General features: G+C 43.3%; 1 protein-coding gene across 1 annotated transcript in view; it reads left to right on the top strand.

The window, feature by feature from the left end:
• pde10a (phosphodiesterase 10A) overlaps positions 1 to 22099 on the top strand; it is a 231097-nt gene that overhangs the window by 200779 nt on the left and 8219 nt on the right. Inside the window, exon 17 of the mRNA XM_060830963.1 lies at positions 2090 to 2245. Within this exon, the coding sequence (XP_060686946.1) occupies positions 2090 to 2245 (156 nt within the window). The remainder of the gene's footprint in view (positions 1 to 2089; positions 2246 to 22099) is intronic.

The following is a 22099-nucleotide window of genomic DNA, read 5'->3' as shown; positions in this document are numbered from 1 at the left end:
CATTTTTGGGTGTCAAACTGTAACTAATAGCTAAGTATTGAGCCCTTAACTTCGCATTTATATTAATGACTTGTTGAAGGAGCCACGTTTATGGTAGCTAAATTTGCAAATGACACAAGGCAGGTAGGAAAGCAAAAAGTCTGCAAATGGATTTAGCTTGGTTCAGCAGATGGACAATAATTTGGGAGATGAGTATAATGTGGGAAAATGTAGGCTTGATCACTTTGACAGAAAGTATTCAATCGTGATCTGACTATTGTCTTAAGATGTCCCATTTGCATGCTTCATCCTCTTTGAAATAAAGATCAATATTTAATTTGCCTTATCTGCTGAACTAGTTTCTAGTTTTTGTGATTCATGGCCAAGAACTCCCAAATCTCTCTACTCTGTAGTTTTTTCCTTTTAAATCATGTTCAATGTTTCTATTCTTCCTATTAAAATGCACAACCTCACATTTCCTGTCCCACCTGCCTTGGAAATGTGCCATAACGTGTCTACATATATTGATCGAAAATGTTTTTTTGCCATTTTGAGAAAAGTACTCTGTTTTAACTAAAGAGAATAATACAACTGTTGTTAAAAGGTACAGGTGTTGCTGGGATGGCTTTGTCATTTGTTAGCACAATTGTATATTTCACACTCGCAGTGAGTAGAAAAATTAAGACAAGCTGAATCTTTCTAATAGCAGAACATGGGGTAAACACACTACTTTGGTTAGGCCACATTTGGAGTACTGTGTGCAGTTCTGGTCGCCTCACTTTAGGAAAGATGTGGAAGCTTTGGAGAGGGTGCAGAGAAGATTTACCAGGATGTTGCCTGGAATGGAGAATAGGTCGTACAAGGATAGGTTGAGAGTTCTCGGCCTTTTCTCGTTGGAACGACGAAGGATGAGGGGTGACTTGATAGAGGTTTATAAGATGATCAGAGGAATAGATAGAGTAGACAGTCAGAAACTTTTTCCCCGGGTACAACAGAGTGTTACAAGGGGACATAAATTTAAGGTGAAGGGTGGAAGGTATAGGGGAGATGTCAGGGGTGGGTTCTTTACCCAGAGAGTGCCCGTGGGAGTGGTAGAGTCAGAATCATTGGCGACCTTTAAGCGGTTTTGGATAGGTACATGGATGGGTGCTTAATCTAGGATAGATGTTCGGCACAACATCGTGGGCCGAAGGGCCTGTTCTGTGCTGTATTGTTCTATGTTCTATGTCCTATAAGCTTTTTTCTAAAGTTCACTGTGGTCTTACAAATCAGCACTTCCAGGCCATAAGGCTTTGAAATGGCACATTAAATGAAAGTGATTCTGATTGAAACTGACTGTGTACATGGAAAATAGAGAAAAAAAAGCAAATTATATAAAATTTGGATGATGTTTTCATTGCACATGGTATGAAGAATCATAATTTAACTTGATGTAATTTTGAATTTCAACCTGAGTTTTCTTAATGGCAAATGCCGAAGGTAAATTCAGAATGTGGAAAGAGCACTACAAATATTGAAAATCAGAAAACACAGATACTGAAATTACAGAGCAGGTGCTTCAATATCTGAAAAAAATGTGTTGACCTTTGTTGTAATTTTCTAGTCGCACTTGTTAATAGATGCATTAATGCAGTTTCCTTTTCATATATTGTAATTTGTGCTGTGTATTTCCAAAACATTTTGGGTTTTTTTGTTTTGAAGTGTGAAGAACTTGCTCAACCTGACAGTAACAGATGTGCTGAGTGTACCAGTGTGCTACGTTAAAGTTGTGTAGCTCTGTTGCACTCATTCCCATCGTCATCCAAACAATACTCATTCAGTTCATCAACTGCTGAAGAAAACATATTTAAGATACCAATATGTGTTTTGAAAAATATTTATGCACATGCAAAAACCAAACCAGTTGCCAAATAGATCCATCATGATTGTGATGGCTTATATGAAACTTGTTTTATGATTAATGATTGCTATTTAATTTATTTTTAAAATACTGTTAGCTGCTTTTAAGTTGCTCTGTTACAAAAGTAGAGTTTCAGAACACATCGATAGGGATATTATTAGTTAAGGGTGGAATTGTAACCAATTTTTTGTTTCCTTTTTTTATGAAAAGCGGAAAGGTCTTCTTGTGGCTTGCTTGTGCCATGACCTAGATCACAGAGGTTACACAAACAGCTACCTGCACAAGTTTGACCACCCACTGGCTGCCTTATATTCCACCTCCACCATGGAGCAGCATCACTTTTCGCAAACTGTTTCTATTTTGCAGGTAGGATTACCTTGAATGTGATTTTCAGAATTATTATTAAACAGTGCTGACAAGATAATCTCTTGGAATAAATCATTTGTATATGATATTAAAAATATACATGCATATCATCCCAGATAGCAAATGGATTAATCTTTAATTAACTTATTCTTTGCCAGAACTTTCAATCTATAGGACTGTTTGTTTCATACACTGATCTCCACATATTGAATTAAGCAGCAAGAGGTTTTACCGTACATCTATAGTTTATCAAAAGTGACAGTTTTTAATTTTATCTTCTTGACCCCCTTCCCTGTCAAAGGCCACAAAAGTCCTCCTGGGGAAGAAACCATCTCTTTCATTTTGCAAACCCACCACCAAATCACGTAATTAACTAACAAATAACAATTAACACAGAATCCCCATTAAGAGTAGTCAAAACAGCTCTCTTTTTTGAGAAATCCCATCTGCAAATCACTGAAATATTAATTAAATAAATAACAACCACACTTCATAGGGGCATGGACTTGGTTTTTATATTTATGAGCCCCTCAGAACTCAGCTCTTTGTAAAAATCAAAATTTCAGAAGCCATGCCACCAAATCACCCACTTGAATATTTTAACAAATTGCAAGCATTGCTTACCAGGAGCAGCAAACCCAGCTCATTTTCTTAAATTAAAAGACTGTCCACCAAATCATCAAACAGCTAATTAAACAAATAATAATATAACTGGTAATGCCCAACATGGGCAAGAACACAGCCTTTATTAAATCAACCAATTCAAAGGTGAGACTTGAACTCAGACCTTATAGCTGAGGAGTCGAACACTATTATTGTGCCACAAACTAAATCCAACTCAGTTGTATTTTTTCTATCTAGAGATGCTTTTACACACCATCGGAGTGTTTTTTTTCTACCATGAGACTTTTTTACATCCAGAAGTGCTCTTATACAATTGTGGTTCTTTTCCTATCACCCATGGTATTTTTCTTACCTATTAATCATCATCATTAAATCACTTGTATTTACCAATTGATTACATGCATTGTCCATTAAGGGCAATGCAGAACATTAAGGAGCAGAGCCAACTGAGCTCTTAAACGTATCTCTCAATCAACTTTGGAACTGTTCAAGCTTTAAAGAGACCTACATTTCTGTCTCTGTCACTGGTTTCCTCAAATCCAAACAGAATTGTCAACCATTGATTCTGGAATGACTTTGTCTCATCTATGTTTACAATATTGATGGGATTTGTCTATAGTTTCAAGATTTTATCAAGGTTTCCCTCACTCAATTCATTTTAACATTGTAATAAAATATTATTTTTGTGTTCACAATGAATTAAACGCCTTACATTGTCAATTGTTAGCCTACATTCAACAAAATATGCTGGTGTTACGTAGCACGAAAAAGTCCTTCAGAATAATCTCAAGTTTAGAGGCACATAAAATTCTCAAATTACTCTCTGCTTGGCCTAGGGAGCTGAAACTCAGTTCCTTTCTGTTAATTCTGCTGACTTGCTGCATTTGGAAACAGCAAAGACTACTCTTCACAAAGCTGCTGCTCCAATATATGGCCTGCATAGCACTTTGATCCACCTTAAGCTGCCTTTGTGACTGGAGCCAATGCTGATTAGATTGGGATAGGTGGATGTGAGGTGGAGAACGGGAAGCTGGCTGGTGGTGGTGGCTGAGTAACACCGTAGTGTTGATAGCAGGGGGGAGTGGGGCCAGCAGTGGGTGACCATTCAAGGTGAGGGAAGAGCAAGGTGTGGCCGACACCCAGAGTTGGACCTTTAATCCCTTACAGCTACGGCTCTTCAGTCTAATTCTCCGCACCCATGTGTAATGGAGAATCCAAGGTAGGGAAGAAAGTAGAGAATGAGTAAGTGAGGGGATAAGAGGCCATGTGAGTGAGTGCAAGTTGAGTGGAATTAGAATGGCACAAATGAGAGTAAAGGAAGCTGAGTAGGAATGGAAGGCTTAAGTGAATGAAGAGTTGAATGGGGATGTGAGAACATGAGTACATAAGAGTCACTGTGTAGGAGTTGGTAGAGTTGGAAATGCAGGTCCATTCACACAGATTAGCTCCAGTTGACTGGGAGCAGTTGATGCTCATGAATTTTGTATTTAAGGACTGAGTTCTAAGAAGAGAGAAAAAGGACTTGAGATCTGAGGGGCCGAGCAACTCAGAGCATCTCTTCATGGGTCTACTCCTGACCATTAACAGGTTCAGGCAGTGGACTGTAGAGAGGGGTCATTGTTCTCGACTGCCTGACCCTCTTCCGCAGCCACAATTGAGTACAGGTGTCTTTGGAGAGGCAACATGTGGTGTCCACCAATATTCTCAATGTCCTTAGAGAGAGGTGGCACTTACAGCGATGGAATGCCGTATCCTCCCCATCTGACTCCCATTTCGATTTAATCCTGTCCCTCTCTTCCTACCTTTCTCTCACTTTTCACATCATTGCACTCCCCCTTACAGGGTCTGCATGTAAATTAGTTATGGAAACATGGGCAATTTAGAGGTGGGGAGTAAAAAGGCTTTATAGGCATGGTCTGTAAATATATCCAAGGCTGCAACAGACATTTTTAACCAATAAGGGAATCAAGAGTTATTCAGAAAAGGCAAGAAAGTGGATTTGAGGATTATCAGATCAGCCAAGATGGTGGAGCAGACTTGATGGGCTGAATGCATCTTGTGGACTTCTGTTTAATTGTGTGTTTGAATGGTAGGTTTTCAAACATAAAGGACTGAGTTCTTTACATTACCCTTTGTGATTTGTAACTGGTTAATAAGGTGGATAATTAATTTCATGGTGAGTTTATATACAAAAGAAGAGTTGAATTCTTCCCCAGTGAGGATTACTTCTGGAAACGAAAAAGTAGAAACTGGTATTTGTTCTATATTGTAGAAAAAAAACAACAGGTCAAGCAGCATCAGAGGAGAAGGGGAGTCAATGTTTCAGGCTGGAGCCTTTCATTAGGACTGGGAGAGGGGAAGGGGTTGAGAAATAATGGGGGGGCAGTGGGGCTGGGGAAAAGGTGACTGGGATGGCAATAGGTGGATGCAGGTAGGAAATGGCATTGATTGGTCATGGAAAGGGTGGAGTGGATAGTTTGGAAGGAAGGTGGACTGGTTGGGTCAAGTTCAGGTGGCAGGGTGGAGATGGAGGGCTGGGTCTGGGATGAGGGGGAGGGGTGGGGAGATTTAAAAGATGGTGAATTCTATGTTAAGGTCATATGGTTGTAAGCTCCCAAGGCAGAAGATAAGGTGTTCTTCCTCCAGTTTGTATGTGGCCTTATTTTGACGTGGAGGAGGCCCAGGGTGGACACATCATCAGGGGAGTGAGATGGGGAATTGAAATGGCTGGCAACAGGAAGGTGTGGTTGTTTGGAGCATAGGACCATAGATGTTCCCTGAGCCAGTTCCCAAATTTGCGCTCAGTCTCTGATGTAGAGACCATGTCAGGAGGAACAGATGGAATAAATCAGGTTGGCAAAAGTGTGAGTGATTCTCTTTCAGACTTGGGAATGACTGTGTTTTGGGCCTTGGACAGAGGTGAGAGGGGAGGTTTGGGGGTAGGTTTTACATCTCCTGCGGCTGTAGGGGAAGAGGGGTTAGTGTGGATTGTGGACATAACAAGGGAGTCGTGAAGGGAATGGTCCCTGTGAAAAGCAAATGGGGTGCGAAGGGAAATATTATTTTGGTGGTAGGGTCAGAATGCAGTTGGCAGAGGATGATGCATTGGACTTGGAGATTAGTGAGGTAGAATATGAGGACCAGGAGGACTCTGTCCTTATTGTGATTGAGGGGACCTTATTTGAGGACAGAGTTGTGGGAAATGGAGGAAATGTGATTGAGGGCGTTGTTGATCACGGGGAAGGTGAACTTGTGGTCCTTGAAGTAGGAGTACATCTGGGATAAGCTGGAGTGGAATCATTCATCCTGGGAGCACCAGTGGAGGTGGAGGAATTGGGGTCGCATTTTTGCATGGTTGGGGTGGGGTATGGGAGGAGGTGTAGTCAAGATAGCTGTGGGAGTCGGTGGGTTTGTAATAGATGTTGGTGCTGAGTCGGTTACTGGAGGTGGAGACAAAGACGTTCAGAAAGGGGAGGAAAGTGTCAGATGTCCAGGTGAGCTTGAGGTCAGGGTGGAAGTTGTGCGTGAAGTGGATGAACTGTTCAAGTTCCTCTTGGGAACACGAGGCAGCACCAATACAGTCATTGATGTAGCCGAGGAGAAGGTGGGGAATGGTGCCAGTGTAGCCACTGAAGAGGGACTGTTCCATATACCCTACGTAAAGGCAGGCATAGCTCGGACCCATCCAGGTACCCATGGGCACCCCTCTAGTTTGTAGGAAGTGGGAGGTTTGAAAAGAAAAGTTGTTAAAGGTGAGGACCAGTTCTCCCAAGCTGATCAGCACGTCAGCAAAGCGGGACTGATTGGGTCAGCGGGAGAAGAAACAGAGGGTCTTGAGGCCCTCCTTGTGAAGGATATAATTGTAGAGAATCTAGATGTCCATGGTGAAGCAGAAGTGTTGGAGGGGCTAGGGAACTGAAAGACGTGGAGAAGGTGGAGGATGTGGGTGATGTCCCGAACTTGGGTGGGGAGTTCCTGGACCAAAGGGGACAGGACGGAGTTGAAATAAGAGGAGATGATTTTGTTGGGCAGGAGCAGGCAGAGATGATCAGTTGACCGAGGCAGTCAGGTTTATGAATTTTAGGGAGAAGATAGAAATGGGTGGTGCAGACTTGGGTAACTATAAGGTCGGAGGCTGTGGATGGGAGATCTCCCAAGGTGATGAGATTGTGGATGGTTTTGGCAATGACTGTTTGGTGGTGAGAGTTCAGATCATGATCAAGGGGGCAGTAGGAGGAGCTATCAACAAGTTGGTGTGTGGCTTTGGTGAGGTATAGATCGGTGCGCCAAACTACCACCATTCCTCCCTTGTCAGCTGGTTTGGTGGTGAGGCTGGGGTTGGAGCGAAAAGTTGAGTGTTCAGATGGGGAGAGGTTAGAGTAGGTGAGAGGGATGGAGAGATTCAGGCGGTTGATGTCATGAAGGCAGGGGGAGATGAAGAAGTCAAGGGAGGGTGGGAAGCCAGGAAAGGGTGTCCAGGAAGATTAAGTTTATTGGAGGCAGGAGAAGGGGTCTTCGGAGGGTGGGTGGAATTCACAATCAAAGAAGTAGGTACAGAGGCATCAGAAAAAAGTGTTTGACCTATAGATGTGTGCAAAATTTATTTATTTATTAGCCCCCTTCCCCTCTCCCAATCTTGATCAGAGGCTCTGACTTGAAATATTGACTCCCCATCTTCTCTGATGCAGCTTGCCCTGCTGTGTCCTTTCCAGTTCCACTCTTTATCCACTCTGACTCGCCAGCATCTACAGTCCTCACTAGCTCCACTATGCTGTAGATGGACAATAAAACACATGATAGTGTTTTTCTCTCTAACTCAACTTGTGATTATTGGTGTATGGAACAGTCAAGATTTGATTTGATTTATTGTTGTCACGTGTACCTAAAGACAGTGAAAAGCTTTGTTTTGTGTGCAGTACAGTCAGATCATAACATACAAAGATAATAGAGTGATTGAACAGAGTGAGAAATACAAAGTTACAGCTTGCACAAAAAGCAAGATCAACATTAGATTTGAAATTTAAGAGGTCCATTCAGAAGTTATAACACCGAGAAGAAGCTGTTCTTGAACCTGTTGGAACCTGTGTTTCGGCTTTTGTATCTTCTGCCTGCCAGAAGAGGTTAGAAGAGTGTGTAACTGGGATGGGAGGAGTCTTTGATGTTGGCTGCCTTTTCGAGGCATCAAGCAGTGGACATAGAGTTAATGGATGGAATGTTGGCTTGCGTGATGGTCTGAGCTTTCTATAGCTTCTTGAGGTACTGGGCAGAGCAGTTGCTGTACTAAGCTGTGATGTTATCCAGATAGAATGTTTCCCGTGGTGCGCCTATAAACGTTGGTGAGACCCTTTATGGATATGCCGTATTTCCTTAGCCTCCTGAGGAAGAAGAGGCAATGTTGTGTCTTCTTGAGCATCACATCAACATGGGTCAGCCAGGACAGATTGTTTGTGATCATCACTCCTAGGAACTTGACATTCTCGACTGTCTCCATTTCAGCTCCATTGATGTAGAGAGGAGCATGCCCTCCTCCTCGTTTCCTGAAGTCGATGATCAGCACTTTAGTTTTGCTGACATAGAGGAAGAGATTGTTATCTTTGCATCACGTCACCAAGCACTCTATCTCTTTCTTGTATTCTGTCTCACCATCCAACCTACAACGGTGGTGTCATTGGCAAAATTGTAGATTGAAATTTGAATGAAATTTGGCCACATAGTCATGAGTGTACAAGGAGTACAGTAGGGGGCTGTGTATGCATCCTTGTGGGGAGTTGGTGATGAGGATTGTCGTGGAGGAGGTGCTGTTGTCTATCTTCACTGATTGTGGTCTGTGCGTCAGGAAGTCGAGGATCCAGTTACAGTGACAGCAGAGACTAGGTCTCAAAGTTTAGAGATTAGTTTGATTGGAATTACAGTGTTGAAAGCTGTGCTATAGTCAATAATTAGAAGCCTGACATAGATATCCTTATTATCCAGATGTACCAGGATAAGTGTAGGGCTAGGATAAAGTGAGGATTACAGATGCTGGAAAGTTGAGAGTGTGGTGCTGGAAAGACACAGCAGGTCAGGCAGCATCTGAGGAGCAAGAGAATTGACATTTCGGGTATAAGCCCTTCATCAGGAATGAGGCTTGTGGGCCAGGGGCTGAGAGAAAAATGGGAGGGAGGTGGGGTCTGGGGGAAGGTAGCTGAGAATGTGAGGTAGATGGAGGTGGGGGAGAAGGTGATAGATCAAAGAGGAGGGTGGAACAGATAGATGAGAAAGATGATAGACAGGTCAGGAGGATGGTGCCAAGTAGGAGGCTTGGGACTGGAATAAGATGGGGGGAGGGGAAATGAGGAAACTGATGAAATCCACATTGATCCTGTGTGGTTGCAGGGCCCCAAGGTGGAAGTTGAGGCGTTCTTCCTTCAGGTGTCGGATGGTATGGGTTTGTCAATTGAAGTGGCCCAGGACCTGCAAGTCCTTGCCAGAGTGGGAGGGGGAATTGAAGTGTTCGACCATGGGACGGTGGGATTGATTGGTGTGAGATGTTCTCTGAAGCAATCCACCAGTTGGTGTCCTGTCTCCCCAATGTAAGGAGACTACACCGCGTGCAGCGGATACAGTAGATGACACTGGTGGAGATACGGGTAAATTTCTGTCGGGCTAGGAAGATGGCGTCTGCTTGTGGTCCTATTGCGCTGGATGGGAAATTGCAAGATTTGGGGCAAGTGGGAGGCTAGAGTTGATATGAGCGATGACTAAACTCTCGAAGGATTTCGTAATTATGGACGTCAGACCCACCAGGCGATGGATATTGCGTGTGTTTTCTTTAGTGTCGGGATGATGGTGGTCTTCTTGAAGTAGGTGGGGACTTCAGATTGTAGCAAGGAGAGGTTAAAGATGTCAGTGTGTTAAAGCTCACTTGGCTTTCCTACTAATAATGAGAGAACAAGAAAAATATTAAAATATTAAAGGTCCTTTATTGATTGCTTCTCACCACGTGGCGGGGAAGCCCAGCAATCCCGGGTGTGTGCTTACACACTAGGCAGTGCTGCAAGTGCTGTTCCGGGTAATTAAACAAACCAAGGCTTTTTATACCTCTTCACACACAACTGCCCCCAATACAGTTACTGCTGGGACATGTTAGGGCAGGCTACTGCTGGGACATGTTGGGCAAGGCTTTTGTCACGTGCACTCGTTATCTTGCTGTTCACAGTAGTTTCTTTATTTTCCGAGTTTACACTCGGCCATGTCCAAGCTAACCACACTCTGCCCCAACACCATTTTGTTTAATATACCAGTTTCATGCAAGCTAATATGTATCCTAAAATGTACCATTTTTACAATGAATATTCCCACCAACTGGTTCAAACAGGATCTGAATGCACGGCAGCGGACTCCATCTGGACCAGTTGCTTTCTGTGGATTCACTCTCGTGAAGACCAATCTGACATCTGTAGCAGTGACTGAGGGAACAGGTGCATCCAAGGCTGTTGGAGTAGGTGACATCGTTTCACTGACCACCTGTTCAAACCGAGCATAAAATGCATTCAGTACATCAGAGAGATGTATTTTTGTTCTGTTCTGCTTCATTTTGTAGCCTGTTATGTAGGCTTTGCCATTGTTGGTAAGTGTCCATGTGGTTAGTGTGAGTCTCTAACTTAGTTTGCCTCTTGAGATCTCTAATAGCCTTACTGAGGCCGTATTTGGATTTTCTGTAAATGTCAGGGTTGTCTGATATTGCACGCCAGTTCTTCAGTAAGCTCTGGATTTTCCAGTTCATCCATGGTTTCTAGTTGGGGAACTAATGGATTGACTTCTTTGGCTCACAGTCCTTTACATGCTTGCTAATGAAGTCCATGACGGTGGTGACATACTCATCTAGGTTGGCTCTTGAATTCTTAAATATGGACCAGTCCACTGACTCCAAGTAGTCCCACAAGAGGAAGAGCATTAATGAATGGATAGCTAAGTAGTTGTAGTTAAGTATGAGTGGGCATCAGAGAGCATGAGTGAGTGGATGGGGAAGAGAGGGCATAAGTGTATGTGTGTGGAGGAGGATATTTGGGAACAGGGTTCATTGTGGGGAGATTAGCTGCTTACAGCGGTGGGACAAGAAGTGTTTCACCAAGTCTTCTGACATCACAGAGTTGCGGGAGGGGTGAAATCTATATGAGTGTGTCTAATAACATTGTCCTATTGTATTTTAAAATTAGATTTTCATATGCATTATCATCTATGATATGTTAACTTATAACATATCATGATGTTGCTTTATTGCTATTTTGTTTTCATAGAATCCCTACAGTGTGAAAGCAGGCCATTCAGGCCATCAAGTCCACATTGAGCCGCCAAAGAGCAGCCCACCCAAACTGACTGTCCCACTTATCCCTGTAACCCTACATTCCCCATGACTAATCCATCTAACCTGCATATGATTCTTAGTCACAAGAGATTCAGAATATTTCATCTTTAACCACTAATTTAAGGCCTTTTTTGTCTGGATGCACTCACGTCTGGAGTCAGAATTTTTAATTAAATTTACTATTGGGTGGCTTCCACAGATCACATTCCACTTGTACTGCACAAGTATTTTTTCTTCCAAATATTACTGTAACTGAACTGTTAGCAATAAATCCACACTCTGCACATTGTCTCTCCTCACATGGGTGGTATACTAGAAATCAGGACTTATTTCTTCTCTGAGTCATCACAAAAGTTAAAGATATTAATAAGTATATCGAATTCCCCCAGTTCACTCATCTTAGACCTGGATTACTGACCAAGCTTCTAAACTTAACAAAAATTGCTATTTATTGCAAGTAATTAGAATTTAGCTATTAATAAACAATTATGAACCTTTGGCATATAACTCTACTAATGAAACTCTAATTCCCCTAAAAACCCCTCTTCTCTCTCAAACACACTCCATCTATAACTCCAGCTCTTGTGTGTGTGTAAGACTCAGTAGTTCTTGTTCACAAAGTTGCCGAGATGACTCTTGTAACTCTTGGGCTGGTCAAAGCATTGCTTCTCGGTCTTCCTTCTCTGAAGGTTTCACTAATTTGCACTGGGGCCAAGTTCATACTTACAAAATTTGTCTGACTTACAATTAAAAGTTACAGCTTACAGCAATGGCAGAAGAAGAAAACTATTTTCTTCAGGCTTAAAATAGATTTTACTACAGAGAGAACTCCTGAGTTGGTGGAGGTCTGGAAGTGTCTCCTAATCTTGTTCACATCCTGAGAACCCATCATAGCCAGAAGGCTTTTGTCACCAGTGACTGGTCATAGACTAATCAGTTTTTTGTTGTCAATCAAAGCTGTATTTGCACACAGTCCTTAAGCTCCAGGTCCTCTGCGAACCACACCTTTCCTACTGTAGCTATATCAACAGTGTTTACAGTGAGTGTCAGGTTACCTACTTTCAAAAGTTACAGCAATCCTCTATCAATCCTTGCTTTTTAAAACTGTTCTTTTCCAGTGTCAATCCACAATTTAAGATAGAAAAATAATACAGTTTTTACATGCTTCAGCCTTTGAGGAAAATGAAATGCCGTTTCAAAAACTAAATTTCGTTGCAAAATATGCAAACAGCACACAAGAGTTGTGTCCATTCATTCTTCCTCCTTATTTATGCAACTTTTTATAAACCTAGTGTTTCTTAAATCTTTAACTTATTCCAAAATTTTACATTCGGGGCAATGCATCTGCAATGCCATTTTTTTTCTAACAATGTGAAGCAATTTTCAAAATTTTTATATTAAACAGTCGCAACATAAGACTGCATTCTGAATGGCCACCTGTTCTGAATTTCAAGCTCTTGAATTAAAATTGATGAATCCTGTTCTGTGAAAATTGACTTTTCCTTGTTATATGTCAGACATTGACTTCAAAATATTGAAGTGCCAACCAAAGACTTCCATTTTGGTTGAGTACTTCTTCAAGTAACCCCTTGATCTCTTAGTATTGTTATGGCGTTGCATGTTTACATTGAAGAAAAAGGGGTTGTCTTTCCTTTAGACAAAACTCCTTCAAATTTGTCATCTAACTCCAAGTACTACTTCTGCACTTACAGCAATGTATATCCCTGGTTCTTTAGTTGTAGTTAAAACTACACTCTGATCTGTGAGTCTTTACTTTTGAGTTTCCTCGTCAATTTCCTTATGAAAACCAATAAATCCCATGGCTTTCTCTGGAACATCTTTATTTTTGATTTCCGCCTGTACCCTCAATGCTGTTTCTTCAGATACATTGAGAAATGTTGGCATATTCCCAGTTATCCATTCTGTACCTAAGCTACTTGCTTTCCTTTCACTCTCCCATTTTTTAGCACTGCTGAATTTTTGGTGTGATGATAAAAAGATTAAATTTTGTAGATTAACTTGTAATTATTAGCTATTGTTGCTGTTTGTCCACTACTTGCAATCCTTTGGTCCCCAGCATGAGTTCTTATTGTAGAAAGTAGTGCGTTTTTTAAATTCCTCAAGCAGAATAAGAATGCCTATCAATTGTTACTTTGCTTATTTCCTCCTCCTCACAATCACTACTTAGCTGTTTGATTATTTAGTACATTTAGAATGTTATTATGTCTTCTATCACAAAGACTGATGCAAAGTATTAGATTATTTCCCTGGCCCTTGTTTCTTAAGGTGTCTGTGTTCACAGTTGCCTATCTTTTCCTTTCTACATATTTAACTGAGCTCCCACTGTCCATTTTTATGCTACCAACTAGTTTATCCTCATTTTATTTTCATCCTTTTTTTACTTTTTGGTCATATTTTATTGGCTTTTAAAACTTTCACAATACTGAATTGCCACAAGTCGTTTTTGCTTTTTTTTCTTGATTTGGTACTGTCCTCAACCTTTCTGGTTAAACATGGTCAGTTTATCCTCTTCCTGACTGAAATATATCTTTGCTGTGAGTCACAAACTTTTTTTTAAAAGTCTGCCATTGTCCAACTATCTATCCTTCCCCAGTCCACTCCAGCTAACTTTGCCCTCATTTCTGTGTAAATACCATTATTTAAGTTCAACACTGTTAAATTCCAGTGTTATGATCACTGTTCCCCAGGAGATATTTTATTCTGAGATCATTTATTAAATCTACCTCATGACACATTACCCAATCCAAAATAGCCTAATCTCTGGTTAATCCAGATCACATTATTTTAGGAAATTATCCAAATACACTCATTGCTATCTCTCCAATTTGATGATCCCAATATGCATGAGAATTAAAGTCACCCATGATTAATATACTGCCTTTTTTATGTACTCTCGTTATCTCCTAATGTATTCTCTGTTCAATAGAAGAACAGTTAGGGGATTATCAGTGTTTTGTTCCTCTTGTTATCTCTTGCCTTCGTTCATGTGGATTCTGCATCATCTAATCCAGGGTCATTTCATGCTAATGTACTTGTCCCATTTCTTTCTAACAAAGCTTTCCCTCCACTCTTCCCTTCATGTCTGTTCTATTAGAAAGGTCACATAGTCCTGAATATTTAGTTCCCAGCTTCGATCTGTTCATAACTTTGTCTTTTTAATTGGCTATTAGTCATACACATTAGACTTAAGTTATTTGATTCTGAATACTGTATGCATTTAAGTAAAGTGCCACATCTTGTTGGCTTTTTTTTTATTTGGATCCCCCTCGTCCCTGTTTGCTGCTTTGTTAATGCATGTATACTCTGTCCCTTCCTGTCCTACATTGGGTATGATTTTCAAAATAGTTGCTGTGCAATGCCGACATGTTCTTTTGCTTTGCAAAGCCCCAGCACCCTCGACCACCATCACCCTCTAGGCGCCCCGCCCCACCCCACCCCCCCTCCTCCTCCCACCTTCTCCTCCCACCTCTGCAAAATATTCTAGTTTGCCGAATGATGGGGACCAAATGGACCATCATGGTCCCTGGGTGTTTCCTGTCTCACGGGGAGGACACAGTAGAGCTGACAGCATACTGTATGCTGTCATGGAGCGTGCCGTAGGAATCCTCAACTTTGACTCTGAACCCCATGATGTGTCATGGCATTAGGCCAAACATGGGCAAGGAAACCACCAGCTGATTACCACATGCCATTCCCTCCCTCAGCTGATGAATCAGTACTCATCTATTTTTAACATCCAGGAAATACTGAGGGTATCATGGGCAAAGAATGTACTCTTGCTGGGGGAGTTCAAAGATCTCTACCACAAATGATTCAGTAGCATCATTACTTGCCAAGCTGGTTAAGTTCTAAAGAATATGGTGCTGAACCCAGTCTGCAACAGTGGGTAAGGGAACCAATAAGTGAGAAAAACATACTTGACCTCGTCTTCAGCAATCTGCCTGTGACAGTGTTGGAAAAAGAGAGCGCTGCACAAACCTCATTAGAGACAAACGTTCCATCTTCACATCAAGAATATCCTTCATCATGCTATCACTATGATAAATGGAACAGATTTCGAACAGGTCTAGCACTTTCATTAGGCACTGTGGGCCATCAGCAGTAGCTGATTTGCAGCCCAACACTATCTGAAATCTCGTGGCCCTGCATATTCCCCACTGTACTGTGACCATTAAGCCAAGGGATCAACCCTGATTCAATGAAGAATGCAGGAAGCATACCTGGTCGAGCTACAAAACAGGACTGCTTGGCATGCCAAACATCATTAGCAGCAAGTGATGAGCACAGCTAAGCTAATAATATCCAGACTTGGGCTGACAAGGGGCAAGTAACATTCATGCCATGCAAGTGCCAGGCAATGACCTTTTGCAATAACAGAATCTAACCATCACTGAATCTACCACTATCAACATTCTGGGTGGGACCATTATCCAGAAATTAACCTGGATCAACATATGAATGCTCTGGTTATAACAGCAGTTCAGAAGCTCAGCATGTACAGTTCTGGTCACCCTTGTATAGGAAGGATAATGTAAAATTGAAAAAAGTGCAGCAGAAAAGCTTTACAAGGATTTTACTGGGACTGGAGGGCTTAAGGAAAGGCTGGATAAGCTTGGGACTTCTTTCACTAGAGCGCGGAATTTAAGGGGTGACCTTATAGAGATTTATAAAATCATGAGTGGCACAGGTAAGGTGTATAGCAAAGGTTTTTTTTCCCCCCTCTCTGGTGAGGAAGTTCAAAACTAGAGGGCATAATTTTAACGTGAGAAGGGAAAATTTAAAAGGAACTTTTTCACACAGTGGATAGTTCATACATGGAATGAACTGCCAGAGGAAGTGTTAGATGCAAGTCCAGGTATGACACTTGAAAGACATACATGAAAAGGAAAAATTTAGAAAATATGGGCCAAATGCAGGCAAATGAGATGGGTTTTGGTTGAGAAATGTTGACAGCATGGACAAATTGGACTAGGGTCTATTTCTGCGCTCTATGATTATGACTCTATCACTCAATAACTCAACATACAGGTAATAGAGTTCTGCCCAAATGAGAAAACTGTTGTTTCATATACCTGACACCATATGAAATTTCTGTACCTGACAACCTTCATTCATTCGAGTAAAAAGTGAGGTCTGCAGATGCTGGAGATCAGAGCTGAAAATGTGTTGCTGGTTAAAACACAGCAGGTCAGGCAGCATTCAAGGAACAGGAAATTCAACGTTTCGGGCCAGAGCCATTCATCAGGAATGAGGAGAGTGTGCCAGGCAGGCTAAGATAAAAGGTAGGGAGGAGGGACTTGGGGGAGGGGGCGATGGAGATGTGATAGATGGAAGGAGGTCAAGGTGAGGGTGATAGGCTGGAGTGGGGTGGGGGCGGAGAGGTCAGGAAGAAGATTGCAGGTTAGGAGGGCGGTGCTGAGTTCGAGGGAATCGACTGAGACAAGGTGGGGGGAGGGGAAATGAGGAAACTGGAGAAATCTGAGTTCGTCCCTTGTGGTTGGAGGGTTCCCAGGTGGAAGATGAGGCGCTCGTCCTCCAGCCGTCGTGTTGTTATGGTCTGGCGATGGAGGAGTCCAAGGAACTGCATGTACTTGGTGGAGTGGGAGGGAGAGTTAAAGTGTTGAGCCACGGGGTGGTTGGGTTGGTTGGTCCCAGAGGTATTACCTGAAGCGTTCCGCAAGTAGGCGGCCCATCTCCCCAATATAGAGGAGGCCACATCGGGTGCAGCGGATGCAATAGATGATGTGTGTAGAGGTGCAAGTGAATTTGTGGTGGATATCCCACTTCCTCCAAACTAAAGGAGTTGCCATGGGCACCCACATGGGCCCCAGTTATGCCTGTCACTTCGTAGGATATGTGGAACAATCCATCTTCCGCAACTACACTGGCACCACCCCCCACCTTTTCCTCCGCTACATCGATGACTGTATCGGCGCTGCCTGGTGCTCCCACAAGGAGGTTGAACAGTTCATCAATTTTACCAACACCTTCCATCTCGACCTCAAATTCATCTGGACTGTCTCAGACTCCTCCCTCCCCTTCCTAGACTTTTCCATTTCTATCTCGGGTGACCGACTCAACACAGACATCTACTATAAACCGAATGACTCCCACAGCTACCTGGACTACACCTCCTCCCACCCTGCCCCCTGTAAAAACGCCATCCCATATTCCCAATTCCTTCGTCTCCGCCGCATCTGCTCCCAGGAGGACCAGTTCCAATACCGTACAGCCCAGATGGCCTCCTTCTTCAAGGACCGCAGATTCCCCCCAGACGTGATCGACGATGCCCTCTACCGCATCTCCTCCACTTCCCGCTCCTCCGCCCTTGAGCCCCACCCCTCCAACCGCCACCAAGACAGAACCCCACTGGTTCTCACCTACCACCCCACCAACCTCCGTATACAGCGTATCATCCGCCGTCATTTCCGCCACCTCCAAACGGACCCCACCACCAGGGATATATTTCCCTCCCCTCCCCTATCAGCGTTCCGCAAAGACCACTCCCTTCATGACTCCCTCATCAGGTCCACACCCCCCACCAACCCAACCTCCACTCCCGGCACCTTCCCCTGCAACCACAGGAAATGCAAAACTTGCACCCACACCTCCTCCCTCACTTCCCTCCAAGGCGCCAAGGGATCCTTCCATATCCACCACAAATTCACCTGTACCTCCACACACATCATCTATTGCATCCGCTGCACCCGATGTGGCCTCCTCTATATTGGGGAGACAGGCCGCCTACTTGTGGAATGCTTCAGGGAACACCTCTGGGACGGCCGGACCAACCAACCCAACCACCCCGTGGCTCAACACTTTAACTCCCCCTCCCACTCCACCGAGGACGTGCAGGTCCTTGGACTCCTCCATCGCCAGACCATAACAACACGACGGCTGGAGGACGAGCACCTCATCTTCCGCCGGGAACCCTCCAACCACAAGGGATGAACTCAGATTTCTCCAGTTTCCTCATTTCCCCTCCCCCCACTTTGTCTCAGTCGATTCCCTCGAACTCAGCACCGCCCTCCTAACCTGCAATCTTCTTCCTGACCTCTCCGCCCCCACCCCACTCTAGCCTATCACCCTCACCTTGACCTCCTTCCACCTATCACATCTCCATCGCCCCTCCCCCAAGTCCCTCCTCCCTACCTTTTATCTTAGCCTGCCTGGCACACTCTCCTCATTCCTGATGAATGGCTCTGGCCCGAAACGTTGAATTTCCTGTTCCTTGAATGCTGCCTGACCTGCTGTGCTTTAACCAGCAACACATTTTCAGCAACCTTCATTCATTCCTCAAGTTTGAGATAAGTATTGATGCTTTGTCCTTACCCTGAGGTTTAAAAGAAGGAATACCTGGAAATAAATGTGCCAGTCATTCTGGCCCTCCATTTTAATGTGTATGACCAGAATAGGACCAGTATATATTACTTGTCAGTGCTACTGGTTTTACCTTCTAGTGACATACCTTTAAATCATTGTTGCATTGTAAGCTGTCCCAAGACAGGCAAAGTATTTAAGGGGAGGAAGGCAAGATATGGCTTAGGGGAATGGAGAGCCTAAATGGTGAAAGTGGTTTTTCTATAGTTAAGGGCCATACTAAAGTACAAATGGGAGAATTGATGGCTGTGGTTGAGGGTCATGTTAAAGTGCAAGGATCAGTAGGACAGTGGTGGGACACAACCATTTCACAAATTGGTCATCGACTGTAGAGGGATGGACTGATGGACCTCAGTGTGTTCTGTTTTGGGGAATTTGGGGCTATAGCTAGAAAGGGAAGAACACAGGAGGGAGGTGACTGTCCAGATGTAGTCCTTTCTGCAAAAAGATCACATACAAGGATGTGACTTGGAGGAGGATGGGAGTTGGACAGCATATGATCTCATGGGATGTGGAATGATCAAAAAATGGAATAGGCATGTGGTGCCCATCATGAGATGATAAAGGGTCAGGAGTAACATTGGGACCTGCTTTGTGCTGGTCGTCTTTTGGGGTGATGGTTATAGAAATTAGTTATCGTGTGGAGGGGATCAGCTAAAACAGGGAGTTTGCAAGATCACAAAGCCATCAAGAATTATAAGGCACTTCGCGCGGTAAAGAATGTGGGGAACTTGCTGAGTCACAGGAGAGAGTTGAAAATATTAGTTTGAAATAGAAAACAAGATCTCACATCTGAAAGAATTCACAAATGTCCTTCGGTTTGAACAAGGCCAGCTATACTCAGTATGGGAGAATGATTTTATTTTGGGTGAGAGGAGTTAAATTTGAGTATTTCTGGCTGACTGAGGGACATGAGACTAGTGGTGGAGAATCATGATCAACTGGGTTCCACCAAATAACCAGCCTTACTCCAGGATTCATGGCATCACATTCCTACAAGATCCCCTGAAACCAAGTGGAGACATCGTACATTTTAGGTAGATTACCATCATGTGATGTCTCCAGTATGGGTGCAGACATGGGGAAAGAGAGGTATGTTTGAACTATCAGGTGCTCCACCAATAGCAAGCTCTGAAATCCTGGCTGGAAGTTCATCTAAGGGAATGGATGGGGGAGAGTTGGGAGATAGGAGCTGAGGGATTGCTGATAGCTCGACGTGTCAACGCAAGATCAGCAGATTCTTCAAGGAATATGATTGTTGTGCATGGGAAGCTTCACTGGTGTACTGTGAATACCCAGCTTTATCTCCAGGCGCACAAATGTATGGTCACAAGGAGCTGTTCTATGAAACGGCATAGGATGGAGCTTTTCATGGTATGCGTGATGGTTGGAGAGGAGACCAGATGGAGGCATTACTAGGTATTCCCTCGCAATCAAGTGCATATGGAGGAGGCTTGCAGCACAAACCTGCAAGAGAAGGATAACTCTATTTGTCAAATTAATGATTTTACAGATCTCTTGAAACTGAGAACACAATGACACAAGTCAGCACTGCTATTCTTCTGGTCATTTTGCAGAAGATGAAGAACCGGTGGTGTAGTATATGGGCGCAGCAGTGGTTGCCACCATCTGTGGTCTAGCATGAAGGACAAAAGTGGCCATGTTGATGACAAAGAGTACTAGACAGAAACCCCATTTATGGCTTCAGTCCAACTATCTGCAGCGGGCAAAGAGGCAATACAAAGCTACCTTAAGGATGTCTCGAGATATTGTTTCCTACATTTGCCAGCAATTGGATGACCACACAAGAACTTGGGCTCTATCCTAAGGTGGCTGTCTTGAAAATAACATCGACCATCAACTTTCACGGAGCCACAGGGAATCTCGGTGAAATTTCACAGCAGCCACTTGAGTGTATTCCGGAGGTGACTGAAGCTGTCTTTGTTAAAGTTCACAAGTTTATGCAGTTCCCCTCAAATGCAGGAGTCTGGCAGCCAGGTCAGTCAGCTTCACTGCCAAAGCAGATTATTCACATGCAGGATGATGGTTCCCACACATCCATCAGAGTACCCTATTAATAACCAGTTGCCTTTCTCAAAAGGAAAGGGTTCTACTTAATATGCAGATCATTTGTGACCATACCAACCAAAATCTCCAAGGAACTCCTAGATCCTGGAGTGCTTAGAAGTGCCTGAATCTTTTAATGTCCTTCATCTCAGACCATGCTGGCTGCTTGGCAGTGAGGGCTACTTCCTCAGGACCTGGCAGATGCATAGTTCCCTATATGGACAACAGCACCCCTCTGCTTGTCTGGGCCCTCTCCCTCCTAGTGTGGCCCATCATCTCCTGAAAACAGGAAAAAACTCCTGTTTTTGATGGCAATGGCTGCATGAACTCTTGATTAGGTTACTTAACCAGGTCCTGAGCTCTTCCCAATAATGATTAGGAGTTCTACTGCCTATGAAGTGTTGAATATTGGCAGTATGAGGTTACTGTCATCTTCAGTCAACATCATCTGTGTAATATTTGCAGGTGATCACCTTATGATATGCTTCTGCAGTTGCACAGCTACACTGATGCATCTATTAGTGATAGCTTGCAGTGAATGGTGCCATTTACTCACACAGGATTCATCCTGTTCCTGCATGTGATTCAGGTTCTTTTGGTGAGGATCATCCACATCCATTGTGACCTCAGTCCAGCCCACCCGCATCTAAACATGAAAACTTCCTGCTGCTATCTCTGGCAAGGACAGCCTGGAACAAAACTTGCAGCAAAGTGTCGCTGAACCTCACAACCAGTTTCTGTCTATTCTGCCACGTCTCCGAGTGGTGGGACTGACTAGTTCAGGCTCCAGTGATGCTGCAAGCTTGCAGTGGGTGAAGGGTTATCTGGTTGTCTTTTGTTATGGCATCTGAACCTTCAACCCCAGAGAGTCCCACAAAGGTGAGAACTTCCTGGTCACTGGCCCATAGGTTTCAATTTTCACAACATCTCTCATACATGTACCGAGCTGAAACATTTGTGATCAAGTGAGAAAATCCATTCTGAGCTCTGTCAGAAGTGTTGACCTCAACATGCCTGATGCCAAATTTAATTCCACCAAATGTTTTCATTGCACAATTGACAGACATGAAAAAGAAAAAAGATGAATGGATTCACCTGTTGAACTGAATGTGGAATGGAGGTTGACTGCATTCTGTGGATGGAAACTAAGATTCTGTGCTCTGTCAAAAGCTGACGAAAAAGAATTAGGTTGCTGGATGGGTCAAAAAGGCTTTTGTTATGAAGAAGGAATGGATTGGAAAGAGGAAGAGTGGTAGGTAATCCAGATATTTGAAAACAGAGACAATGAAGCTTCAACGCCAGAATGAGTTGAGAAAAAACTAGATCCTTTGGAATGGGCTTGGACTGTGCCTTATTGTTGTTAGTATTTTATGTAGAATTGCATATTGTTTAATCCTGCTTAAAGCCTTTGAATA

Source organism: Hemiscyllium ocellatum, chromosome 10 (genome assembly GCF_020745735.1).
Source record: "Hemiscyllium ocellatum isolate sHemOce1 chromosome 10, sHemOce1.pat.X.cur, whole genome shotgun sequence".
NCBI classification, from domain to species: Eukaryota; Metazoa; Chordata; class Chondrichthyes; order Orectolobiformes; family Hemiscylliidae; genus Hemiscyllium; species Hemiscyllium ocellatum.
Note: the sequence above shows the minus strand (reverse complement) of the source record. Positions and strands in the feature narration are given on the sequence as shown.